Consider the following 24,915-nt stretch of genomic DNA (forward strand, 5'->3'; position numbering starts at 1 on the left):
TATTTATCACATTTTTTGTTAAAAAAATTACACTTATTTTTTGTGCAGAGGTGGTCAGTATAATAAAAATATAGGGAGTTTATGTAGGTGTAAAAAATGAGGAGTGATTTATACAATTTTACTCTATTTAAAATCACATTTTAAGTGCAATGAGATGTTTTTTGTGACATACCCACTACTATGTTTTTATATGTAAGGTCAATTTGGCTGATCAATCTCACATTAACACATTGTAAAAAAGGACCTTAATTTATCCAATCAAAATTTAACTTAGCCAACTCTTTCTCTCGGGAGAAATCTTGGCTTTATTATCTCTCTCTCAAAAGGAAAGTTGGAAAGTAAGCAACACCTATCACTCTATCACAAAGCCTTGTTTTTTCTACATCTAAATCTAGAAAAAAAAGACACGTGGCAATATATTGTGGACCATGAATGTTCCATCAACTCCTTAAACAAGTCTCAAACTTTGAAATTTGCTCTCTAAATACTCCCCACAGAAATGGAAATTATGGAATTGTGGGTGATTGAGTGAAGATTCCTCTCTTTTCCTTGTGTGGAAGAAAGGGAAGGGGCAAGAGAGAAAAATATTTATTAACGAGAGACAACTACTTCAAAAAGTAAAGAAAAATATATTTTTAATGACATATTTATCCTTTAAATTTAAAAAGAAATAGAATTTTGATATTAAAAACAAAAAGAAAAATATGTATTTGTCCTACCATATATAAGGTTTAAAAAAAAGAAAGGCAACAACACATAATAAGGATGTGGGTCCCACAATGTGAGGTTGAGAATGAAGGTTGAATTGATATGGACCCCACATTGGTTTTGAATATGTGGCTACCAAGTGACCCTCTCTTGAGCCCAACATAGTTGACACACACAAACAAAAACACAAACACAAACATAAACATAAACACTCATTTATTGTGTCTTCTTCTTCTTCTTCTCTCTGTTTCTTAAATCATCAACTCCAACCACCAACCCTATTCTTTTTCTTGAAAAACCCTATCTTTTTATCATAATAGTAGTCATTCTCCAACCCCATCATCATCATCATCATTGACCACTTATCACCTCAAGGCAATATAAGAGAAAAACAAAACTATCATCATACACCAACATGGATTTGGTGAAATTCTATGTCTTTTTGTATATATATATGTCTCTATTAAATGAGGGAATTCAGGTATTTCTTCTGATGTATCTGACTTAAGCTTTCTTTGTATCTGCGTTAGTTGAAGCAATGAAAGTGAAAGTCTTCAATTATGCGAACACTTTGTGATGCTTGTGAGAGCGCAGCCGCTATTGTTTTCTGCGCTGCTGATGAGGCCGCACTCTGCCGTGCCTGTGATGAAAAGGTTCTCTTTTTTCTATCATTATAGCATCACACAATTACTCTCTTTTCTTTCTGATCTATGCTGTTTTTTATGTTTGCTATCTTATTGCTATGGTATTGATTCATGTTTTGGAATATGATGTCTTGGTGTTTCTGTCTTCCTTATACCACTGAGTCTGGATGTTATTATGAATTATAATTTGATGTTTTTAAAAGTGTATCACAATCATGATTTCTCACCAGTAATGTAGCATTATAGTAAAATAGAAATCATTGATTGAGGAAATGAGTAGTTTACTGTTTGAAACAATGAAGAACTTGCAATTTGACTCTCCAGCTTTAATTTAGGTTCATAAATTTGCTTTGATCTGATTTGATAATCTTTATTCTTCTGGAATTCTATAAATTTGAAATTGAAGTTTGTGTTTACTTTAATCTGGCTTGGTTATTATGGTTAACATCTTTCAAGCAATGGCTCAATGTTTAAACCTTTTCGGGCGATAGGTTCACATGTGTAATAAGCTAGCTAGCAGGCATGTAAGGGTTGGTCTTGCAAGTCCGAGCGCCGTGCCTCGCTGTGACATATGTGAGAATGCACCTGGTAGGTAGTTTCTTCACTCTATCGTTATCATGTTCCTGATATGCCTTTTGCTTATTATGTGTTTTCCCTTTCAATGTGGATGTAGCTTTCTTCTTTTGCGAGACAGATGGAAGTTCCCTTTGTCTGCAGTGTGATATGTTAGTTCATGTTGGAGGTAAAAGAACGCATGGAAGATATCTTCTTTTCAGGCAAAGAGTTGAGGTGTGCTTCTCTTATCCAACATGAGTTGGTCTTAATTTATGATCTTGGTGCCTTTAGGTTCCCTTAAAATGTTACTTTTCCCCCTTTTTTGTAGTTTCCCGGAGATAAACCTAATCATGCAGAAAACCCACCTTTGCAACCTGTGGAACTTGGTGAGACTAAAAGAGGACAAAATTCACTTCCGAGACTAAAGATGGGAGAGAAGCAACAAAATCACAGGATGCCTATGATTCCATCGCCAGAACCTGGTGCTGATGGTCAGGCCAAGATGGAAACTGAAATGTTTGATTTGAACATGAATCCTAACAGAATACATGAACACACATCAAATAATCAGGTTAGAGTGCATGGAAAGTAAATTTGTTCTGCATAGTTTGGAATTTCTATTCTGGTAAAGGCATATTTTCGTATAAATGGAATGCTGCAAATACACGCAAACTGAAATTTGCTTCCTTTTATAAGATAATCATAAAGTAATTCAACAATCACATGGTCATTTAATGAGTTCTCATATTGTAATCCTAAGTATCTTAACCCTATTAATACAATTTCATTTTGAAAATAATATCAACCTTTTCTTGTAGTAATGCTGAGCTGACTGCTGGATCCATCTATTATAATGCTTTAAATATGGTAACCTTGTTCAAATAGTTAGATAGTTATGATTGAAATATAGGAATTCATATCGAATTGCAATGGTTATCTATCTATTTACGGAATTTGAAGCAAGTTGTCATCAGTCCTCCGATTTTTGAGTTAGTTATGCAATGAATGAGCAGTCATCTACCTTGCTCGATAGTTGGTTCCAGTTACTATTGCACTTAGTCACATCTTGTGAAAGCAAATGTCCCCATTGCTGCTGCAACTTAGTACTTACAGAAATTAACACCACAAGGCTAATATTGATATGTATAAGTAACTGTGAGATTCAAAACTCTTCAGATATCCTTTTTAACAAAATTCACATGATTTGTTTTGGACTTTCACACATTGCTTCCTTCTGAAGTAGAGATTGATAGGTTCCATCTGAAATTTATTTCTTTGGAAGAAAAAACTGATAAAAATGGTCGGTTTGGATTCTGCCTCCCGTAAGGGAAATTTCAGCAGTTCTTTAAACCTCAATTGTATGCGGTTAAAGAGTTAATCTGGACAATGATATGTTAATAATTGAACAACACCACTGCATAATCCCAATACTTATCAATGTTTTCATCTTCAGTTCATTAATTTTATGAAGGGAAGATAGTAGAACCTTGCACATTTGTACTAAAACATCCTAGCATGCATGACATGCACTGACATGTATATTGCCCCTGAATGTTTTTTCTTTATTTGGCAGCCATAAATCGTACAAGTAGGCAATGCAGTTCTGGAAGGATCTCACGCCGGAAAACTACGAATTGCAAAAGCTTCACATTGTTCTCATTCATTCATGCTAGTCACAATGTTGGCCTATTCAGCTAGAATAATGTTCTAGCAATTGAAGCATTGAGGGACAGAAATATTTGTAGAAGTTTGTTTGGCTATGTAGGAATTTAATTTGGTAGTTCAGCACGTCATATATGTACTGCAAAGCATTGTTAACTGTAAATCTGTGATTCCTTTCAGTGAACTGTGTCTTAAACTTTTGTTTCACTGATATCTTTCAGCAAAGCATTATGCTCCCCAAGAAAATCTAGGGGGAAACATTTTTTTAAATGCCATGTTTTCCTGTTTTAGCCAAACCCATTAAAATAATAATATTATCAATTTGTCTAGTATTTTTGGAACAACGATGATAAGATGAATTATTTTTTAAGAGAAATTAGCAATATTTTTTTGGAGGGAGTTAAAATATTTTCCGATAGGAAGAATCTATTTGTGAGTTGTTTTTGTTAGCTAGTTGATGGTAGTAAAATGATGGGAAAAGGAAAGATGATTAAATGAATCAATTTGTGAGTTCTTTTTTTTAAGGAGAAATGAAAAGCTTATGAATTAAAATTGTATTTTATGTTCTCAAACTTTTTTTTTTTCCTTCATTATTTTCAAAAACTAACTGAGTAACGAGAGGAGTTAGCCTTACCCTTATGTCAATTCGCATTAGTCTTACCCTTCTACTAAACTTGTAAAAAAGAAAATGATATATCTTCTTATTAATCATTCTTATTAAAAAAAGTGATATATGTTATAAAGTGATACTTTATTTATTGACGATTGATTTATAAGTAACATGTATTGCTCTTTTATAGATAGGAGATTAATATGAGGATACAACATTATTATGGGATACTTTCATGATTTATTACTCTTTGATTTTAAAAGAAATTTGAAAGAAACTTTACACTTACCTTCCTCCTAGAGACATACTTACCTCCCATATATATTTATTGTTGAAAAGGATAATGCTCTTTATCAATTAAAAAGAGTCAACCATATGACCTAAAACTTTAAAATATCATGTCCATGCATTTATATATTCTCAGCTTAGATCTTGAAAATGACTTCATGAAAAATAATATTAATAAATAATAATTATGTAATGTATAAATTTATAATATCTCTTTTTAAGAATTGCATCATCATGTCCAAAACGACAACGAGAGGTGTGGTTATGGACATGACGATGTTGTCGTGTTTGTTAGTGTTGCTGTTTTTCCCAACTCTCTCTTACAGTTACGCACCTCGTACTCCGTCGCGTCTTAATCGATTCTCCAACACCGCCAATGTCACTTCCAATTATCTAACCAAACAACAACTTTGGCTTTCTCAAACCCTTGACCACTTTTCTCCCTATGTAAGTATCTACTACTTCTCCATTTTAATTAGATACCTTCATATTAATCATTCATACTACAAATGGATACAAGAAGGGTTTGATTTCTTATTGCTCAATTTCATGGTTCTCTTGCTTATATAGAATTGTAGATAGAATGATTCTGAAAAGATTTAGACACATTATTACTATATTTAGATTATTATATTTTGAAGCATAGACTTGTTGAAATTGAAACTCGTAAAAAGTATCACATACTCACTAATTTGATAAAAATGGAAGTTTTTTATTTATTTTGGGGGACTGTAAATCTTCAATGGTGGAATCTGTTGACCACTTTCACCTATCAAATTCTGATATGGTTCATTGTGGTTATTTGTATGCTGCATACTTGCACTGCAGGATCACCGCAAATTCCAGCAGCGTTACTATGAGTTCCTCGACTATTTCCAGTTTCCAGATGGACCAATTTTTTTGGTAATCTGTGGTGAATATTCGTGCAATGGGATAAAGAATGACTATATTGTTGTAAGTTGCATTTCTTATCCATATCTGTAATCTCATTCTTTAATGGCTTTTGTTTTCTAATATATTTTCGTTCAAGTGCAAAGGATGGAGTTTGGCCTGAGTACTGTGTACCATAGCAACCAATAATAAGACTTCATTTTTCTCAAATAATGTAGTGGTTTTTTTGAAGCAAATATATTAATTTAGAAAAACTTATGCCTTGTAACATCTATAGGTTCTGGCAAAGAAATTTGGAGCTGCTGTGGTTTCTCTTGAGCATCGCTATTATGGAAAGAGTTCTCCATTTAAATCTCTGGCAACAGAAAATTTGAGATATTTTTCATCCAAGCAGGCACTCTTTGATTTGGCTGTTTTTCGCCATTATTATCAGGCAAGTGAAATGTTTATACCTTCCAGTTTGATGACAATTTGGCAGATATGAAGGCGACAAAGTAGCACCTTAAGAAACTTGTTGAAAGAATCATTGATAGCCACTAATCTGTTGCTTTTTCTGTATGACTGAAGAAAGCATAATCATGCATAGCATTGATCTAATTCATGTATAAGTTGCTTAAAATCAAATTGTAGAATGCATAATATTGTAAATGTTTGCCAAAAGACATTTCATTGAGTGAGAATCAGATTGATATCTTGGTTGAGTTCGCTTGTCAGTAACTAATTATGGTCCAGAAGAAAACAGACATTATATAAATATCATAAGATGTTTTCTGCTTCTCAATTATCTAAATTTCATCTAATTAGTACAAGTTGCATTGCGTGTAGTGAATGAAAATATCTTGGCGGATCCAAAAATTGCTCTTGAAACTTCAAAAAATATTTTCGAAGTGGATACGAAAATAACGTTCAGAGTTACATAATACATAGAAAAAATAAGAACGTGGAAGCCATGGATGATAGAGAGAACTAGTTTGTGTATGCAACAAGGCTGGAGGAATAATACAGTAATACTCAACCATCCTAATTAGCAATATCTCACAAATTAATGGCCCTTAATTTTAGGGTATATACATTCCTAAATACTTCCTCATAATTTGGACTCACAAGAACATAACCTTTCAAATTATTTCTTGGTTACTTGACCCGAGCTTGGAAAATGTCATGATTCTGCTCATATGCTTAAAGGTGCATTTAAATGGTCATATGTGCTCACTTGAATTTCTACCATTCAATGCATGCATGTTCCCTTATAAATAATGTATCTTTGAAAAATCAATAAAACAATTTCTTTGTGTTAATTGATCATATTTTCTTTTTATGATCGTTTTTTTTTTATTTTCCTTTAAATTTTCATGATGGCTTAAGGAGCCTATGGTGTTTATTAGATTGCTGCTTATTTTGTTTGATTGCTTGTTGTATTTTTCTTGTAGGACTCCTTAAACTCGAAGCTTAATAGAACAAAAACTGAAAATCCCTGGTTTGTTTTTGGTGTTTCATACCCTGGAGCACTCAGTGCATGGTTCCGTCTTAAGTTTCCCCATTTAACATGTGGAAGTCTTGCAAGTTCTGCAGTCGTTCTTGCTGTTTATAACTACACGGAGTTTGATCAACAGGTGAAGATAGTGATATTTCCTTGGTGGCTTTTTTTATTTTGGTTTTATATGCTATATACTGTACAAACTTCTTTATTACTTAGTTTCGGTCGAGTTTTGAGTTCTATCTTTAATATGTAGGTTGGTGAGTCAGCAGGTGCTGAATCTAAAGCAGCATTACAAGAAACTACTCAACTTATTGAACAAAAACTGGCAACCAATGCAAAGGCACTGAAGAAATCTTTTAATGCAGCTGAAGTATGCTCTGTTTCTTTATTAACTTTCTAAAGCGTATTATAGTTACCCCAAACATGACTCACGTGTTCCCCACTATATTTCTTGTATGATTCTCATGTTGCTTGTTCTCCTTTTCCTGGTTTTGCAGCTTCAAATTGATGGCGACTTGTATTTTTTAGCTGATGCTGCTGCTTTATCGGTAATTGATATGATTCTTGCTGTTTCTTTTTAATTCACCGCAAGATCTTATATGCAAATTCAGTGTTTCTTTATCTCTTTTCTTTGAATGTTGCAGTTTCAATATGGAAATCCAGATAAAGTATGCAAGCCTCTTGTTGAAGCAAAGAAAGCTGGAGAAGATTTGGTGGTATGCTTTTCGATCTAGCTACTTTTGCCAGAATACTACTTTCGTCTCTGCTTGTCTAATGCCACCTAATGGCAAATATATAATTCTTAATGCAGGATGCCTACGCCAAATTTGTGAAGGAAACCTTTGGTGATAGTGTACAGTCTTATGACCAGAAGCACTTGAAAAGCACAGCTGTTAGTGACGATGATTCTGATAGACTATGGTGGTTTCAAGTTTGCACTGAAGTTGCATACTTTCAGGTGGCTCCCTCAAATGATAGTGTACGCTCCTCAAAAGTTGACACAAGGCAATCTCCTCATCTCCATTTTTAACTTCATATACTCCTCCATAATCCTGGAAACAATCTTTTCTCTTGCGAGGGTAATGCTGCGTACATCTACCCTCCTAGACCCCAGTAGGTGGGAGTCTAGTACACTGAGCCCATTATTATACTCTGTTCTTGTCAAAATTCATTTCCTCTCTTTTGTATATATCACTGTTAGCCTGTTACACTATGGATTTTAATATTTCTAGTTCTTGCATATTTTTTCACCATAATCTTGTAAGGCTGTGCGAAGTGGTTTCTCATATTTTGCAGATACCATTTGGACCTTTGCAAAAATGTCTTTGGAGATGGCGTATTTCCTGATGTCACTGCAACTAATATATACTATGGAGGCACATAAATTGCTGGTCAGAATCTTTCCGCTGCCTGAGTTTTTTATTCTTTTTGTTTTCTTCATTTTATCAAATTGTGCAACAAAATTATAAATAATTCGCTTACTGGAATCTTACTTATCTCCAAATCCATTATCCATTATATATACATTAATTTACTATTTATTTTTTATATTATCCACTGTGTTTGAGGACTAAATATTTTCCTTGTCAAGCCTTGATGATTTTATACTGAACTTTTTGAAGTTATTGTGAATATGGATGTGTTACTATTATGCGAAAGTTATTTTTAAACAAACTCATTTGCCTAAAGCTTCTTTGTTGCATATAATGGCTGGGCGCTACATATTTTACGTTCTTTTCTAGTTTTATTCTGAACAAGATATTATATAATTATCTTGAATTTGCCTGTTTCATGTATCCTAATGTAATGTGCATGGACAGGTTCAAAAATAATATTTACAAATGGCTCTCAGGACCCGTGGCGTCATGCATCAAAACAAACTTCAACCCCTGATTGTGAGTTGGAATTTACTATTTACTTTTATCAATTTAAACAACAAATATATTTATTTGGGCAATCACTGTTGCAATACATCATAACCAATAAGAAAGACCGGATGGTCAGACTAGTCATGCAAGCTGTCCTAGTTCTGACTGTTAACTGGACTATTGTTTGGGCCGTTTTGGGTCTTGAAAAATCTGGTTCGACTAGGTTAAACCAAGAAAGCCTGGAATCACCAGGTGCAATGAACTGGACGGTTTACTTTCAATTAAAAAAATGTTCACAGAAAGATAGGTGACAGCAACGAGAGAATAGAACAGAGAGCAGAGAAATCGATGAGAATGCCGAATATCAAATACGACATTTCTCTCAAATATCAAATATGAATTGACATTGTTCATTTTTGATTATTTACTGACAAATGAATGGCTTGTTTCTATCAATGTTACACACACCAAATTATGTATAATTTTCTGTCTTATGGTTTCACTCAAGTTACAATGTTTTGAACTACGACTCAAGTGGAATATGGATGGTAGTATTCTTATAGGTTTGTTACTTGCCAAAGGGGGGTAAGAAAAAGTTGAGTCTCCTTATAAAATATATAATACACAATTACTGTGTTCTTGTACCATTAGCTGAATACTGCCTAATTATGACTATTAAAATTTTCAGTGCCTTCCTACACTATCACATGTCATAATTGTGGCCATGGAGTTGATATACGAGGATGTCCTCAAGATCCTTTTAACCTTCAAGGTATAATTGTGAATTATTTTATACACAACATATGGTTAAGGCTATGTTAATGAAGCAACATTGTGATGTTGAAATTTGTGTATAGGTGATGAGAAGAAGTGCACCATCCCAGATGCAGTTCACAAAGTAAGGCAAAAGATGATAGAGCATATGGACTTGTGGCTATCTCAGTGCCAGGACACGAGCAGGAGTTGTATATGATTATTTGTATATAACAAGGTGCATGACTTACCAAGACCAAGTATACTGTTGTGAATCACATTTGTGTAAACTAAGTAGTAACTAACCAATTACAAGGTATAACAGATGTGCACAGAGAAAGCCATTTGAAATAAATTACAATTTCTATCTAGTCACGGCTATGCTACAGATGACAGCCCTAACAGTTTATAACTATCGGGTGTCTCGTTCTTATTATGAAATTCTAGCAAGAACACTTGGTTCTTATTACGAAATTCCAGCAAGAACATTTGGTCATCAGCATCGTGCTTATAAATATACTACAGCCGGTTCAACAGATGAATTGGTAAATTGACCTTAATGATATAATAAATAGACCACATAATTAATGAAACTAGTCAATCAAACCATATCAGATGATATCACCTTACATGATTTTTTTTTTATTTTTTCAAAATAACATTAAGGATTCCAACCTTAAACATGATCAAACTTTGAACTAGTTGATGTTGTAAATGATATTTATTTTTAGAAAATTAGTATATTAGATATGTAACCACTATGTTGTTTAATTTAACATATCATTACTCTAACTGGTAACACTAATTAGCATCATATCAATGTGTTTTAGATGAGCTTTTCACAAAATACCATGAAGGTTGACTTCTGTGATTTTTATGACAATAAAGCAGTTAAAAACTCTTAATTTCACTAAGGAAGTTTTAGTTTAGATATTAGATTCAATTAAGGTAATTCAACGGTAGTATTAACTATTAAGTCAGTTATATATAAGTGGGATCCTCTCCAGTACTAAAGAGTCCAGTACTGAATAGGATTAAAACATGTGGGAAAAAAAATTAACGGTGATGATTACATGTTATATATACACACACTGAAGCAAGGAAAGTAACCAACAATCTCACAGTATGAATGTCTTAAAGGTAAATAAATTGAAATTTATTACATATTTACATTAGCTTGGTGCAGGATGCCAAAGTAAAAAATTAAAATAACCGTGATATTCACATGTACAGTTTGTTAAATAAGCACATAGCTGTACAATCAAAGCCACTTGGCACGATAATGATGATAATGGCTTAACTATTTATACCGATTGACCATACAAACCTAGCCACTACTCCACGTGAAGTTCCATAACCAAGCTTGAGAAACCTTAAAACAGAGAGAGATTAAGAGTAACCAACAATCCCTGCAATGCACAAAGACTGTTTTAGGCGGAGTTCAAAGAAGATGTTTCTTATTATATACTAAAACATTTGTTCCGGATAGTCTTCTCCCCATATTCTTCATGCAGTTGAAAGCAAGTTGTCTCAATGTCCTAACCTGATAAGCTTTACTATTTTTATGACTTTCACTTGTATATGGCAGGTTTTCCGGCAAGGAGGAGATAATTTTGTGATGTTATTTTCATGATCCAGACATAGGGTTGTCATTTTATCGGCCAGTGGGCCTTAGTACATGACACTCTCACTGGGTAATCCAAGAGTAGAAGCTTGGAGCCTTGTCATGTATGAGGCTGTTTTTAGCATTTAAATCCATGACGTTCATAAAGGTCATAAGGCAACAACTTTAAGTTGTGCAGATGCTCACCTTTTTTTTGGAACTGGAGGCTCACCATTAAAATTAGTAAAGCTTATCAACTTAGGAATTTGATGCAACTACAAAATGCTTCTAACTAAATAAAGAATATGTAGAAAACTATAGGTGAAGACAATGTCTTGCAAGTTGTAAGAAACAACATTACAAATAACAAATGCTTCTCATTGAGTCTCCATTGCGACCAGTTTTGTAAGACATCCACTCATTCAGTGATCTGATGTAGCAACCTACTTTGTCTGCAAAGTCTAACAGCATATTTGTTTAAATTCTTTCAAACGCCAAGAGGCATTAACAGAAAAGAAGACAATTCCCATTGGTGAAATGCTCTTAAGGTGACTGTATTTATATTGGAAGTTGTGTGAACCCCCTTTTGCAAAGAATAGAATCTCAAACAAACATGCTCTTAAAGGTGGCCAAGTGATCCGTTTCCCCCTCTCAAAAACCAATCACATGACAGCACTCTCAAAAACCAATCACATGACAGCACTCATATTTTCCTCTCAAAACAGTCGCATGACAATGTTTTAGGGAGGGGGGTGGGCGGATTTGGCCACCACCTGATCCAAACAAGCAAAATAGGTAACCACATAAGCCACCTCATCACTAAATAAGAAGATGCCTGTGTTGGTCGCAATGGATGAGGACCCAGTAGAAAGATTATAATTTTAAGAACCCAATTAGAAGCTTTTAAACTAGAAAGTCAAGGAAAACTGTGTAAAATCATTGTGATTAACATAATAAACAGACCAAATTAAATAAATGAAAGTTTAGAATGACTGAATCTGGAAACATGGAGATCAAGGCATAATTAATACTGGCTGGTAGAAATTAGCTTGAACTTTTAAGATAACTGAGCTAACAAAAAATTAAGGTTTCTACTCGCTATCCCAATAAAGTATAAATTCATATTGAAACAAAAACACAATAAAGAAATGTACCATCATCATGACTGGAAGAGAGTTATAGTTGCAATATAACCATTCTTCATCACCTGCTAACACCGACAGAGTATAGATTAGCAATCTCTTCAAAGCAACACAGTGGACTAAACTAATAAACTAGCAAGGCTAATGTATGCATAAAGAATGACACACCTCGAAAGCAATATTTTGATAACCGTATACAAGAGTAGAACCAAAAGGGTTACTTGCAGAACCTTGTGTTTGAATGGCAGCTCGCCCACAATCCCCAAGGATTTCCTAAAAGAATCAATCAAAAGCTATTATACAAGAAATACTATCAAAGCCTTTTCTCCACACAATTTGGAAGGGATAAAAGATCACCTTCACTTGTTCCCACTTTGTGCTAGGTGTAATAGCCCTCTGCTTGCTGTTATGTACTTCCTGAAAAGATCCCCCCACTGCTGGAAAGGAATAAAAAATTATGTCAATAAATATTTTTCTCAACTGCAATATTCATATCAACCAAAATACTGCAATGAGGAAAAAAAGATTGCTTACAATCTGAGCCATAGATAACAAAGTTGCACTTAATGTATGAATTGAAATCGGCATGACCAGGGTAGTTGGTATGCAACACAAACTTCTTGATTTTGTGGGTCTGAAAATAAAACAAAGGTGAAGGAAATTTTCGGTGTTAATGGTATTAGTGGATAAAAACAAAAGAATGGTGTAAGGTGCAAACCTGCCCATCAAATAAGATATCCAGACCACGAGTGAAATAATTGTAGAAGTAATCTCCACAAAGTGTTGTTCGTGGCCGAAGATCTGAAGCAGAATGAATAACCATTTGATCTACCTGCAGAATTAAAAGTCAGAATATACGCACAAAGTACTCATTCAAGTAGTTTAGTAGTTAGAAACATTGCAAGTTCGAAATTTTGGAAGAATACAGATTAGGCCTCCTTAAAATAAATAGCTAACAGGTAAGTATGTGGTAAACATCAGTATTCCATGAAGAAATAGTCAAACTACCATCACATTACAAGAAAACGTAATTTGCTTCAAACTTACTTTAGAATATAAGTTCTTTATAACATATATTTGGACCCACCTCAGTTCCTAGTCTTAGGAGCTTATAAATAGAGGTCATACATGATGTCCACATGTTCCAAGATTATGCCCAAGCATTTAATAAAGTTCTAGTATTGCTTTCATGTATCCTTCATTTTACAAGAACCATGAAGAAAAAAGTACCATATCTATGCAGTTGTCATAAATCAATTCTTCATAGTAACCAACAACAAAGAAACAGAGAATTTACTCATCAGGCACACATTGCAGCAACATTTAGTTCCACAAAAAGCAAACAAAATAACAACATTCCATTTAAGAACTAGTAGTTCATGGTACCTGCTTCTGATGGATGCCACAGGGGCGACCTAGCTCGGTCCAGACATCCTGCAGAAATAAGGATGAATAACCTAAGCTTTGCTTTAGAAAAGAATACAAATCGAGTAGAAGATGAAAAGGAAGAAAAAGAAAGCAAGACAAAATGGTCCAATAACATAGCAAAAAAAGACTTAAAATGTATGTGACATCAAACATGCCTGTGGAGATGCACCAAAAGGAATGTGTTGAGTGCCAACAGTGAAGTACAATTCTTCCCCCAGCTATATAACAGAGAAAGAACGGAATTAGACACCGACATTATATCCAACTTGCCAAAACTGGCAAAAGGTTTGCATAAAATGAATCCAATCAACAGATATCATACTAAATAAGGAAAAACCCAAACCTTAACATGAACCTCTTCCATGTAAATGCTGCCAGGAGGTAATGGAGGAGCAGAAGCCTTGTCCATCAAAGACCCCACGCCAACCTTCTTACCAGAAGAACTATCATATATAGAAACACGGCAGGTAACTGGTGTGGTGCCATCTGGAAACTCCAATGGCAATTCCACTTTTCATAATAAAAAGAGCACAAGTTAACAAACTACAATTAAAAAAACTGCAACATTTAAATTTCAAAATCATATAATAAAATACCTCCCCCATTATGACAGCATTCTGTATACTGACTTGGAATAGGAAATGCAAAGGAAAGCCCCTAATGACCAAAGAAGAAAATTATAAACCAGAAAATATTAATATGAATTTGTAGGACAAGCATTAAATGGCAATAAACCAATCATTTCATATCCCAAATATGTACCGGATAGAATAGTGTGTAAACACCTCTCTCCCTATCATAAACTCCAGGGTATGTGGGCCCAAACAGTGCATATACAGCAACAAAGGTGGCTAGAGTTGCTGGTCCCCTGGAAGTTGAGATGCAATCAATAAAGTGTTTTACAATAAATAAATTCTAAAATTAGTAGTCCAGAGACTCACCCAATCAGGGAAGTGGAATAGCGCATTTGAAGCCGCTTTACATCATATATTTCAATAAGCCGCAGTCTCTAAAATAGTATTGGAAAACTTAGTCACCACAAAGTCATCTTGTTGTGTATGGGTAGTAATAAATAGAAGCACTGTAGTCTCAATCAAAAGCTTTAAATGATGGAAATCATTAGAACTGCTATGTAAAACAGAGGTTGGAGCTTTAGATCTTTATGAATAAGCAAAAGAAATTGACAGTGCTCCATCAACTTTTGAACAATACAGTAAAAAATACAGATACTCTAGCATAGTGTCTTCTTGATGGGAAAAAACTTAATTATAACAAAGTGAACATATCCATTGGAGAAAAACCCCAAAACTTCAGGCAGTACACACCAATGAATTTGATGACAAATAACTTTAACTAAATGCCAAACTACAAATTTTTATTCTTCTTATTCTCTTCTGAATTTCTAACAAGCAGAACTTCAATGATAATATTAACTAGAAAGTTGGTTATGGGAATCCTACAACATTCAGAACCTATTTATTTTCCACTTCCACAAATTCTAACTCCTAGGGATCAGTTCTTGTGGAAAACTATGTTCAAAAGGACATGGCATGATTTCCACCAAATTACTTTAATTTTATTCTTTTAATTTACATTTGTCTAACTAACAGCAACAATTTCTTGTCACATTGATTGATGAAAAGTGATGTCGCAAACCCTCAATGCTCTTTATTTTTTGCAGGAATCCTTCACACACTTTCCAAATCTGCACTTTCAAATATACATCAACTGATTTAATTATGTTTTGACGATGATTCATGCTATTCACCTATTCCAACCTAAAACCGAAAGCATCAATGACACCTCTCTTCAAATAAGTTGCACACTTGCAGCCCTAGCTAGTCACGCACAAACTCTTTTTATTAAAGATACGAAGTTAAAAAATTCACAAAATGATCCACTTGTCTTATGTTTTCCTTTCCAAAAAATTACCACAAACTTAAAAATAAATAAATCATAGGCAGAAATACGGAAAAATGCAAAAATGCAAAAACACAACACCTGAGACCATGGATCGAAACGAAGATGAAAGCCATGATCTGGAAAGCTTATAACAATATCCATCTTCAGGGGCTCCTGCATAAGCAAAAATGCAAACAAAAAAAACTGATCAACTAAAATGTAAATATGCCCCATTCCTCAACAAAGCAAATAGACAAACACCTCACACGCAGGCAAAGTAAGCATATTATCAAATAAAACAAGATTGAGTGAACTACAGTATCGATGCGAGTTCACACAAATATATAAAACCTAAACAACAAAAATTAACCTCATCATAATATTTGACATGCACAACATCATATATGTTAGGCTGCTGCTCTATCTGGGCAAATGCTTCACTAATTGGCATTCCTGAATAGCATAAAAACGGTAAGATACGTTAGCATAAAACATTAACAAAACTCACAATCTAAGATATATGCAAATAACGTGAACTTAAATTGAACTACAATTGCCAAATAAGCTCATAACTCTTATAGATACACAAAGAAAGCCTCCATTATTTCAGCCATCAAACCTAAGTTTATGATCAAACAAACGAAAAACGAGTAATATGGAAATCGGAATCTATCAAATGAAGTCAAATTAGGAAAGCGATTGAATATTCTTGTTCAATCACATAATAGAGAGCGAGGAAAATTCGAAATGATAAAAGCGTTGGTGAATGAATAAAACAGAATCTGATATGAAGAAGAGTTAATTACCGAGAGAGAAAGGTCCGATTCCAAGGCCAGGTCGAAGATCGAGAATGATAGCGCCCATGGCTGTACCCTCGCAACGACGTCGTGTTCTCTGCTGCAACATAATTGTTAGGGTTGGATTGGGATTATGGAAATGGAGAATACGAATACGCACGAAGATGGAACTGTTGTTGAAAATCAATAATTGAATTGAATTGAATGGGAAAACAAACAAACTTCTCCGATCGTTTTGGTTTTAAAACGTGAATCAGTTACATAGATGATAGGATACTAAAACACGATGCCTCTCTTGCACGCCGCGGAAACTTCCTAATTCTATTATTATTATTTTCCCTCCTATTCAAACAACACTTCCAAGGTGAAAATTTTGAGTAAACCATTTTCATTAGTTATATAAAATAAAATTCATTAGACAAAAAAGAAACTTTTGATAAAAAAATTTAATTATCATCCATTATTTACTATTTATATTTAATTATAATTAAAACTTTTAAATGAAAATAAATAAATAAATACTAGATAAAATATCAATTATGTATAATTTTTATGTTAATAATATATAGATATTATACTCTTTTCATTATTTCATGTTGTTATTTTTCGAACAATATAAGAAAAACTGGCCTCATTAAAGTAATAAACATTAAAGAAAGATGCTCATGACTTCTACTATTTTTTATTAGATTGGTAGCAAATATCGTGTTATAGGATAATGAATATAATAGATTTCTATATGGAACATATTTGGTAATGTTTGTTTATGCTTAATGATACTTAACTTAATTTTAAGCTTAATTATATATTTTGTAATAAATATATAATAATTATTATTATATAAATATTAGTTAATGTCTGTAATAATTTTGTCAATATATTTCAATTATTGAAAGTTATTATGATAAAACAGTACTAGAATAGATTATATAATTTTAAAAGGAAAAAATATGTGCAGTCTATAAAAGCTTTATAATTATTTATATTTAATCAAAAATTGACTCATAAATATAAATAATACAAATGAGGGATTAATGAATGATTACACTAAAATTGTAAAGATATTACCCTTTTTAAAAATAATAAAAAATATAATATTTATTAGATACATTTATCAATATGTGGGTACACATATATTATTATGATGATCATTCTTACTCATAAATTATTATCGAGTACTTTTTGTATGTAAACTCACAAGTAGTTATTTTTTGTCATCTCTATCATTGGTGTTATGTCAAAAATTTAAAATTATAATATTTTATTTCAAATTGTTGGTGAGAATTTGATTAGAATGATTGATTATGAATTAAATAAAAAAAGTTAAAGAACTTAAATTATTGTATCCCATTTTCTAAGTAGCCTTTATAGTTCTAGAAGTTATCATGATGAAGTGAGAAACTCGTTTAGGAGTGGAAATGGAGTAGGTCATTCTATAGAAGCCCATGACTCACCTATTTAAGTATGGCTCATTTGGTAAAAAAAAGTTTGCTAATTTATTTTAGAAATTTATATACTTAGAAAGGTGAGGACCAAGTTTGAAACCATATTGGTCCTACTAGCATGGCCTTTTTATAGCAAAAGTATCCAATTTGGAGGCAATCTTATATGACTATGAGAATATCCATAGTATATGGTTGAGATAATATTCCAATTGAGGTATATAAAACTCTATTTGACTATATGTTTAAGGAGAAATAAGTATGTACCATTTTTTTGGTTTTCCACATGTATCATTCACATATGACCGTCAAATGATCTATGTACAATTGAAGGTATTGTGACCTATTTATTAGCCTATTAGCCTATTATCCTATTCAAACATTTGTGATTGAAAGATTTTTTGATGATGGACTTTTATGTTGGTTTATATGCCAAGTCATGCCTTGAAATAGACTATGACACAACTTAAAATTTTGGTGTATGGAAGGTCAATGGGTCATGCTCGAGGCTTAAATTTGAAAATAAATTAGCCATGCTTCGCTGGACCTAACCTATTCTCATCCTCAACTCAGATGAGTAATTTATAAAGGCCTTGGTAAGTATTCATGGAGTTGTAAGACTTATCTTAACCCTGGTGATTCTTGGGTCCTAACTCAACAAGCAATTTACCTTGTAAATTATGTAAAATTAATTATTAAGGAGTGATACTCAAACTATTACATCATTTATAATAAATTTAAATTTCATATTATTTTAAATTTTAGCATCATAGCTTTTTATTATCAAATTATTAAGTTATAATGATAAATTTATTGAAATAAAAAAATGGAGTTGAAATTGCATATGATGTTCTAAATAATAACCCAGTGGGCATATTAGATTTGTGGAAGAGAGTCTGGGTAAAAAAGTGGTTTTTCATAAGTCAAACGTTTTGTGTGGAAACTGTGGAAAAACAAAATACTAAGAAAAGATTCATTTCTGACGTGTCAGGAATTAGAAGATGGGGACGATATAACGTGAATAAGGTTATTCTCATTTGTAGTTTCTTGACTTTCTTCAATGGTGCAGTATCATTGGTCATCTATTTTACGTGCATTACGTCCATTTTTTGTATAGTCCTGTTTGTTAAAATGATAATGTATGGGGATCTACTCTCCCAAACTATGTCCCCAACTACGTCCTTAGCCAATTACAATGAAGCAAAATTGATAAAATTATAAATGTGACATAATAGAATTGGTCTGAGATAGGATTTAGGACATCAGATCATTGTCCAATGATAATACCTAATAATAGTCCTAGAACTCGTGCAATTACAACCTCCATCTTTTAGCATTTATTGTGAAGTAATTAATTTCGATATCACTTTCACAATTCAACCACTAGCTGTTGATTTATCACAATTGTCCGTCATTAGTGTTTATCTACCCACTAGTGGTATCACATACACTATATGTAAGAGATTATTTTCTTTTAAATGATAATAAGTAGTTCTCTACTCCCAACAAATATTATTTAATGAAGTTGAACCTTTAAAATTTAATTCGGTATCATAAGATTAAGTAAGATCTTACATTAATAATCCAACAACTTGTTATATAATTGATGTATTCAAATAAATATATATATTATATTGATATATAAATAAAATAAGTTAGCAACAAAAAGTTATAAACAATTACATAATAAATGCAAACAGTTCCTCTAAAACGAATTTATATCTAAAAGGGAAATGTAAAGGTATATATACTCTAAGATTACCAATCGTTCTACTTAACACAAAACCTTTGTGAAACTAAGCATTTATAATGGATAGAATCTTTTAACATCAACAATGCAACTTCATAGCAGGCAGCATCATAGTGACACAATCATTCTGATTGACTTGAACGTTTAAATGCACTCGTAGTCAAAAAAACCTTTGAAGCCATTAACCCACTTTCTTCTGTAATTTGTCTTGAAACCTGTAAATTCTTTGTGTAACATGTCTTGTAATGTTCAACTTAAAAATAAAAAACACGCAAGCTAGTATTAGAAAGCAATGTTCATCAAGTTCCTAATGCTACTCAAAACACCAATGGCAGCATAGAAGACAATGAAGAAGAAGAACTTAGGAAGAAAATAACTTTGAGTCCTAATGCCTCTTTTCCTTTTTCTGATGGTTTTTATTTTGGGCTTTCTGTTTGCTTTAGGCCCATTAGTTTCTCTTTCTGTTTTGCCCATTCAGTTTGGTGAGTGGAGTTAGTTGGCTAACCACCTTTCTATTTATAGCCTTTTTCTTCTCTTCTTCTCAATAAGAAAAGAAATGCATTCTATCATATTACATTCAATTACATTCTTCTTATAAAATATAAAAGTTCTATTCATCATCTTCTTTGTTCAAACTTTTCTTGCTAGATTGCAATAATGTCATACCATAAGTTTAATATGGTATCAGAGCCACTATGCCACGCCAAAACCGCTGCATTCTTTCTTCCTCCAACATCATCTTCTTCTCCTCTGAACCTTCCTTTTTCTACATTCGTTTTCTAATCATCTCTTCTTGTTCTTTGTCTTTTCAATCGCCATTCATTAAAATGGATAATCGAGCCATAACACCGATTAATCCTGCTCAAGATTCATTATCCCCATTCTTCATACATCGAAGTGAAAATCCTGGTGCGACTTTAGTTTCAGTTTTGTTGAATGGTGATAACTACCATACTTGATCCCAAGCAATGGCAAGATCTATAAAGACCAAGAAAAAATTGCATTTCATTAATGGTTCACTGCCAAAACCGCAAATAGATGATCCAAGCTTCTCCAATTGAGACATATGCAACATATTAGTGGTATCTTGATTGATACAATCAATTGATCCAACAATATCACAAAGTGTTATGTGGATGGATACAACCGTTGAAATATGGTAGGACTTGAAATAGAGGTACTACCAAGGAGATATTTTTAGAATCCCTGAATTACTTGGAGAAATTCACACCTACAAACAGGGAAATCTGGAAATTGGGGCATATTACTCACATATCAAAGGATTATGGCAAGAATTGGACAACTTTAGATCCATGCTATCATGTTCTTGTAACTGCACCTTGGCCCCTATTGTCATAACCTATAAGGAGAATGACTATGTGATATGTTTTCTCAAGGGCCTGAATGATCAATATGAAAATGTAAGATCGCAGATCATGCTCATGGATCCCTTACCAACTATTAATAAATCTCTGGCTCTATTGATTCATCTAGAAATGCATATTCATTTCCACCATAATGAGGTAAGAGTATTGATGAGGTAGAGGAAGATCTTATCAAAATTCAGGAGGGAGAGGATCTTATACTCAAGGAAGATTTGGAAACAATTCAGGAAGATCATCAGGTGGAAGAGGCACCAGAGTATGTACCTATTGCAATAGGACAAGACACACCATAGACCAATGCTATAAAAAGCATGGATTCCCACCTGGGTACTTCAAGAACAACAATATTAACAATATCACAACTATGGAAGAATTCACACAATGATGAGATAGAAAACGACATCAAGGAACAGGATGTGCAGGCCTCAACCTCAAATCCAATCATTCTGTCAACAACTTCAACATTCACATTGACCAACCAAAGGGTAAAGGTAACCTGCATTCATCTGCATGTACAAGTAAGTCTCTATAATGGATCTTGGATACTGGGACCACTGACCATGTGTGCCATACTTTATCCCTTTATCAAATATTTAAGCATATAAAACCTATTATGGTAACTCTGTCTAATGGAAATCAATTATTAACTTCTATATCAGGTATCATTATGTTTTCAAAGCATTTGATTTTAACAGATGTGTTATTCACTCCCTCCTTTCATTACAATTTAGTATTTGTTTTCAAACTAACTAGTACTATACCTTGCAAGCAAACTTTCCTTGATGATTCTTGCCAAATTCAGGACATGTCTTTTTTGAAGATGATTGGTGTAGCTGACTTAAAGACATGACTCTATGCTATAAAGAATCATGCTAAGCCCATAACAAGAACCTTAGATAATCAACCTGCTCAATATATAGTTAGTTCTTTTACAGGATATGATTACAATGTATGACACAATAGATTAGGACATTCTTCACATGAAAAGTTAACTGTAATGCAAAAATACTATCCTAATATCAAATGCAATAAAATTTGTTTGCCTTGCCATACTTGTCATTTAGCTAAGCAGAAAAGATTACCATATAGCACTAATGTTTCTAGATCTGCTCATATTTTTTATCTCTTGCATATAGATATATGGGGACCCTTCTCAATGCCTAGTACTTTGGGACATAAGTTCTTCTTAACCATAATGGATGATAAATCTTGATACACTTGGCTTTATTTTATGAAGGCAAAGTCTGAGGTTCCCAACTTGATTAGGAATTTTACATCTTTGATCAATACTCAATTTGGACTTAAGATCAAGAGTATTAGGAGTGACAATGGTAAGAAGTTTTATATGAGTGAGTTTTATGCCAATAAAGGCATTGAACACCAAACCAGCTATGTAGAAACTCCTCGACATAATGGCATAGTGGAGAGAAAACATCAACACATCCTTGGTATTGCCAGGTCTATCATATTTCAGTCTGAGTTGCCTCATTGCCTGTGGAACTATGCTATTGGTCATGCAATTGTTCTGATAAATAGGCAGCCTACTAAATACTTATCCAATATGAGTCTTTATGTTGTCTTATACAATATGATACCTAATATATCCAACTTGAGAGTTTTTGGATGTTTGAGCTATGCATCCACTCTTACTTCACATAGAAGAAATTTAGATCACAGATCAAGAAAATGCATCTTTCTTGGCCTAAGACAAAGAGTTAAAGGCTATATTCTGATGGATGTTTACTCTCATGAAATTTTCTTGTCAATGAATACTATATTTTATGAGCACATCATTCCCTACAAAGATGTTGCTAAAACTAGAGAAATTTCTAATGACAATCCTCGGCCAAGACATATTATTGACAATATATATGTCTTGACTCCCAATGATGTTAGTCATAGCCAAGTTGTTCCCAATCTTAGTGAAGATTCATTCTTGCAATCTCATAACAGTCCTAGGGATGACTCTGTTCAGAACTAAAATGAAAATTTTGATTCTAATAATGACACTCAGGATCAATCCTCTTTTGTTGGCCATTTGAATGATCAAAGTAGATCTACCTCCCTTATTCCTAGACAATCTCTTAGACCTAGGCAAAGACCTTAATACCTTCAAGATTACCACTGCTATATGTTTGCCTTCTCTAATGCAGGCAATCTTAGTGATACTAAATCCTCTGCCATTAGATATCCCTTAAGCAACAATCTCTTATGATAGAATATCCAAAGATCATAAACACTTCTCCCTGAGCATTTCTTCCAACATTGAGCCTACCAACTATCGTGATGCAATAAAATGTGAATGTTGGAGAAATGCCATGAAGAAAGAACTCACCGCCCTTAATGACAATAAAATATGGATTATAACTTCTCTTCCCAACAATAAGAGAACCATAGGGTATAAGTGGGTGTTTAAAATTAAGTATAGGTCAGATGACTCAATTGAAAGGCATAATGCTAGGCTTGTAGCCAAGGGTTTCACTCATACTGAAGGTGTAGATTACTTAGAAACTTTTAGTCCCGTACTGAAGATGACCACCATTAGAGTTATTCTCTCTCTAGCCTCTGTTTATAAATGGCATCTTCACCAATTGGACATAAATACTGCCTTCCTTCATAGAGATTTAAAAGAGCAGGTATACATGAAAGTTCCTCCTGGTATTCAAACTGAAAATCTAGGGATGGTTTATAAGCTATAAAAATCAATTTATGGCTTCAAACAAGCTAGTAGACAGTGACACAATAAGCTCATTGTTGTCCTTATCCAATCTGGTTTCTCTAAATTCATTGCTGATTATTTATTGTTCATTAAATCCTCTAAATCCAGTTTTACTGTTATTCTTTTGTATGTGGATGATCTCATATTAACTGGAAATGACATGATTGAAATAAGCCATATGAAACAGTTATTAGACTCTGAATTCAGCATCAAGGATTTTGGTAAGTTGAAATTTTTCTTAGGGATGAAAATTGCAAGATCTACTCAAGGTATCCTCCTTTATCAAAGGAAGTATGCTCTTGATATTCTGCAAGAGACATGAATGCTTGCTGCAAAACCCTCCTCTACTCCTATGGAATACTCTGCCAAATTTATTCATTCTAAATGCGATGACTTCTTACCTAATCCTAACATTTATAGAAGATTAATTGGAAAGCTTGTTTACTTAACTCACACTAGACCTGATTTAAGTTTTGCAGTTAGTCACTTGAGTCAGTTTCTCTGTGGAAATGACATGATTGAAATAAGCCATATGAAACAGTTATTAGACTCTGAATTCAGCATCAAGGATTTTGGTAAGTTGAAATTTTTCTTAGGGATGAAAATTGCAAGATCTACTCAAGGTATCCTCCTTTATCAAAGGAAGTATGCTCTTGATATTCTGCAAGAGACATGAATGCTTGCTGCAAAACCCTCCTCGATTCCCATGGAATACTCTGCCAAACTTATTCACTCTAAATGCGGTGACCTCTTACCTAATCCTAACATCTATAGAAGATTAATTGGAAAGCTTGTTTACTTAACTCACACTAGACCTGATTTAAGTTTTGCAGTTAGTCACTTGAGCCAGTTTCTCTCTAATCCTACTGATAAACACTTGGAGGCTGCATTGAGGATTGTAAGATACATCAAAGGCACCATCAGTATAGGAGTCTTCGTCCCATGTAATTGTGATTTCAAATTAAAGGGCTACACTAATTCAGATTGGGCAGCATGTATAGATACTAGAACATCAGTATCTGGCTATTGCTTCTATCTTGGAAACTCACTCATATCCTAGAAAAGCAAAAAGCAGAAAATGGTATCAAAATCTTTAGCTGAAGACGAGTATAGGGTCGTAGCTCTTGCTGCCTGTGAAGCACAATGGTTGGTGCATCTTCTTCAAGATCTTGCAATGCATCATCCTGAACCCATCATGCTATATTGTGACAATCAATCTGCATTATACATAGCTGCTAATCCCGTCTTCCATGAGAGAACAAAGTACATAGAGATAGATTGTCACCCA

The 24,915-nt window shown here is 33.4% G+C and overlaps 2 protein-coding genes and 1 pseudogene across 6 annotated transcripts; 2 read left to right on the plus strand and 1 right to left on the minus strand.

Moving 5' to 3' along the window:
- LOC109331643 (B-box zinc finger protein 18-like) lies at positions 896 to 3,809 on the plus strand. 2 transcript variants are annotated; one of them, XM_019566274.1, is made up of 6 exons: positions 898 to 1,132; positions 1,239 to 1,361; positions 1,844 to 1,940; positions 2,026 to 2,141; positions 2,236 to 2,478; positions 3,481 to 3,809. In XM_019566274.1, exons 2-6 carry the CDS (start codon positions 1,269 to 1,271, stop codon positions 3,484 to 3,486), a joined length of 555 nt encoding a protein of 184 aa, XP_019421819.1. In that variant the 5' UTR covers positions 898 to 1,132; positions 1,239 to 1,268; the 3' UTR covers positions 3,487 to 3,809. The 2 variants fall into 2 exon arrangements, with proteins under 2 accessions (XP_019421818.1, XP_019421819.1); XM_019566273.1 differs by lacking the exon at positions 3,481 to 3,809 and having other exon boundaries at positions 896 to 1,132; positions 2,236 to 2,514.
- LOC109331642 lies at positions 1,254 to 9,834 on the plus strand (annotated as a pseudogene).
- Positions 10,578 to 16,654, minus strand: LOC109331837 (UPF0183 protein At3g51130). 4 transcript variants are annotated; one of them, XM_019566587.1, is made up of 15 exons: positions 16,341 to 16,654; positions 15,905 to 15,987; positions 15,634 to 15,708; positions 14,574 to 14,641; positions 14,395 to 14,500; positions 14,229 to 14,289; positions 13,976 to 14,142; positions 13,788 to 13,850; positions 13,591 to 13,638; positions 12,923 to 13,036; positions 12,739 to 12,838; positions 12,562 to 12,638; positions 12,373 to 12,477; positions 12,217 to 12,269; positions 10,578 to 10,831 (listed from the first exon to the last, which is right to left on the minus strand). In XM_019566587.1, exons 1-14 carry the CDS (start codon positions 16,438 to 16,440, stop codon positions 12,222 to 12,224), a joined length of 1,215 nt encoding a protein of 404 aa, XP_019422132.1. In that variant the 5' UTR covers positions 16,441 to 16,654; the 3' UTR covers positions 10,578 to 10,831; positions 12,217 to 12,221. The 4 variants fall into 4 exon arrangements, with proteins under 4 accessions (XP_019422132.1, XP_019422131.1, XP_019422130.1 ...); XM_019566586.1 differs by having other exon boundaries at positions 10,578 to 10,868; XM_019566585.1 differs by having other exon boundaries at positions 12,562 to 12,641.

The sequence above is a fragment of the Lupinus angustifolius genome, chromosome LG17, assembly GCF_001865875.1.
Source record: "Lupinus angustifolius cultivar Tanjil chromosome LG17, LupAngTanjil_v1.0, whole genome shotgun sequence".
In the NCBI taxonomy this organism is placed as follows: domain Eukaryota; kingdom Viridiplantae; phylum Streptophyta; class Magnoliopsida; order Fabales; family Fabaceae; genus Lupinus; species Lupinus angustifolius.

Coding starts and splice junctions, on each gene's coding strand:
- LOC109331837 (XM_019566585.1), bottom strand. CDS start 16,440: ATGTTGCAGCAGAGAACACGACGTCGTTGCGAGGGTACAGCCATGGGC. Junction 15,709..15,904: donor ATGTCAAATATTATGATGAG/GTTAATTTTTGT, acceptor TTGCTTATGCAG/GAGCCCCTGAAGATGGATAT. Junction 12,270..12,372: donor ATCAAAATATTGCTTTCGAG/GTGTGTCATTCT, acceptor CGGTGTTAGCAG/GTGATGAAGAATGGTTATAT.
- LOC109331643 (XM_019566273.1), top strand. CDS start 1,269: ATGCGAACACTTTGTGATGCTTGTGAGAGCGCAGCCGCTATTGTTTTC. Junction 1,362..1,843: donor GCCGTGCCTGTGATGAAAAG/GTTCTCTTTTTT, acceptor TTCGGGCGATAG/GTTCACATGTGTAATAAGCT. Junction 1,941..2,025: donor CATATGTGAGAATGCACCTG/GTAGGTAGTTTC, acceptor ATGTGGATGTAG/CTTTCTTCTTTTGCGAGACA.